The sequence below is a fragment of the Scophthalmus maximus genome, chromosome 9 (genome assembly GCF_022379125.1).
Source record: "Scophthalmus maximus strain ysfricsl-2021 chromosome 9, ASM2237912v1, whole genome shotgun sequence".
In the NCBI taxonomy this organism is placed as follows: domain Eukaryota; kingdom Metazoa; phylum Chordata; class Actinopteri; order Pleuronectiformes; family Scophthalmidae; genus Scophthalmus; species Scophthalmus maximus.
Window position 1 is genome coordinate 25640001 of NC_061523.1, and position 2500 is coordinate 25642500.

Genomic DNA, 2500 nt, shown 5'->3' on the forward strand with positions numbered 1-2500 from the left:
GTGTCGCACAACCCCCAAAGTGCTGTGTGTGTGTGTGTGTGTGTGTGTGTGTGTGTGTGTGTGTGTGTCTGTTGGACTCTGTCTGACTGATTCACAGGAAGCAGGTAACTCAGTGTCGCCGTGGTGACGAGATTAGATCTGACATTACCTTGATACACGCACAGTTTCACGCTGGCACTGTTTCAACATTAGTGCACACACACACACACACACACACACACACACACACACACACACACACACAGACTTTGTGAGGGAAGACAAACTGTGCCAAAGGCCTGATCAACAGAATGAAAAAATATGAAAATACCTGGTTATTATGTGAAAATATTATGTTAAAATTTAAAAAAAAAAATCTGGTTATAAAATGAAATGAACATCAATAAACTTTTCATGTAATAACGTGATAAAGAAAGTTTCACACACACTGACACACACACACACACACACACACACACACACACATACACAGAAAAGACAGATAAGATCTAAATCTTCATGTCCAGAATAAAAGTTTGTGTGTTTGCTACCGAGTGACGAACTCACCTTTTATCTGACTTCCTGTCTGAACCTGCCCACACAAACACACACACACACACACACACACACACACACACACACACACACACACACACACACACACACACACACTCTGTTACTGTACTGGTTCAAAAGGTGTGTGTGTGTGTGTGTGTGTGTGTGTGTGTTTGTGTGTGTGAGCGGTCGTCTGTGGTTATCACTGCATTTGTCACTCAGGAATCTGATCCTGTTTATCTCCTTGCCCGATCCTCTGGCTCCGTGTCTTCACGTGAACGCTGCAGCTCCGTCTGGCTCTTATCAGGATTCAGGCTTTTTTCCTTCTTCTTGCTCTGTGAAAGAAAAGAATGAAAATCTGAGACAGGCCTCAAACTGCTTTACCTGACCTTTATTTATTTGAGGTATTATTTGTGAATCGAATTGTTCATTTCTGTTTTCTGTAAATTGTATTATTTTCCGAACCAAAGGTGTCGAGAGGATGTGGAGTATTTTACAGGCTGTAAATCACACTGTAAGACAAATCGCCTTTTCCTAATTTGCTAAATCTTCAGTGTTGTTGATCTGTGGTGGAGTTTTATTTTGAGAATCCAGTGACTTTTTGAAACCAACATCAGAAGTTTGATTCGGGGGAAACACGGCGACTGGACTTTCTGACTGGATTCATTGAGTTTTAGAAATTATGAATCCTCTCTATCTTTTGTGACATTCTGGATGTTATCTGACAGTTGTGTGTGTGTGTGTGTGTGTGTGTGTGTGTGTGTGTGTGTGTGTGTGTGTGTGTGTGTGTGTGTGTGTGTGTTTGTGTGTGTACGCGCTCTGTGCAGATATGGAGGTCAGGACTGTTCCGACTGGCAGAGCACCAAAGACAGTGGACACGGCGAAAGCGAAGCCGGAGACGTGGACTGGGAACCGGGGAGAGACTCACCCATAGACCCCCAGCTGGAGGAGGGGCTCAACAACCTGCTCAACAACCCTGGTACACACACACACACACACACACACACACACAGACGTTCTGCTAATATTTGTGAGCATACGTTTCACTACAAGTTGAACTGGCAAACACGGCAGCTCCTCCCAGATTAAAACTACATATCATAAAAAGGACTTATTGAAAATGGTCAATAAAACTTGCAGAGTGTATTTCACCATGAGAGGTTAACGGCGCATCGGCGACTAAGCTGTCACGCAGTCGGTATTGGAAACACACCCACTAATAGGCCTAAACTTATTTTAAAAAATCAAAAAACAAGAAACTTTATTGTCTTGGGCAACGGTGCTGCACGAAGCTAAATGATTAGCATTAATAATACAATGCGTAACACAACAGTGCATTGGCAAACACATACTGTACTTCCATATGTTCTGTATTCATACAACAAAAGAGTCACAAGACGGCGACATACACATGAATTATTGCTGGTTGTAAATACGATTGTACGTTACATAACTGTCACATGTATTTGAAACATCACATATGAAAGTAATAATCCCGTCGGACGACATTAAACCATTAGAGGTCAAAACTGTGAATACATCACATAACCTAAGCACTGGTATTTTCTTTTTTAGAACTACAAAAGTAAGTTTTACTCTGCCGTATTTGTCTTTCTACGTACAAAGTAAGAGACACATTTTAAACTTGGTGTCCCTGAGTTCAGCGGCGACCTGCCGGGGAAACGGAGTCTTAAGGACGTCTGACCTTTTGTTCCCCAGCAGAATGTATATACACACTGGTCGCTAACAATGGACACACACTGACAAAAAGGTAGAAAACAGGAAATAACACGGCCGCAGGTTTTACATCCACATCCACCCACACGGTCCACTCGTCTGTTGATGCCACAACTTTGTCTTCAAATTGTGTTTTAATGCTGGAAAATTCCCCCTAAATCTATCTACTAGCATGTTAGTGTTACTTAAACATTATTAGCCCGTTATATTGATATTACTACGATAGCTT

At 42.0% G+C, this 2500-nt stretch overlaps 1 protein-coding gene across 1 annotated transcript in view; it reads left to right on the forward strand.

Annotated features, from left to right (window-relative positions):
* The window catches only part of pcdh12 (protocadherin 12), a 16480-nt gene that overhangs the window by 8544 nt on the left and 5436 nt on the right, over positions 1-2500 (forward strand). The window contains exon 3 of the mRNA XM_035649705.2: positions 1362-1513. Within this exon, the coding sequence (XP_035505598.1) occupies positions 1362-1513 (152 nt within the window). The remainder of the gene's footprint in view (positions 1-1361; positions 1514-2500) is intronic.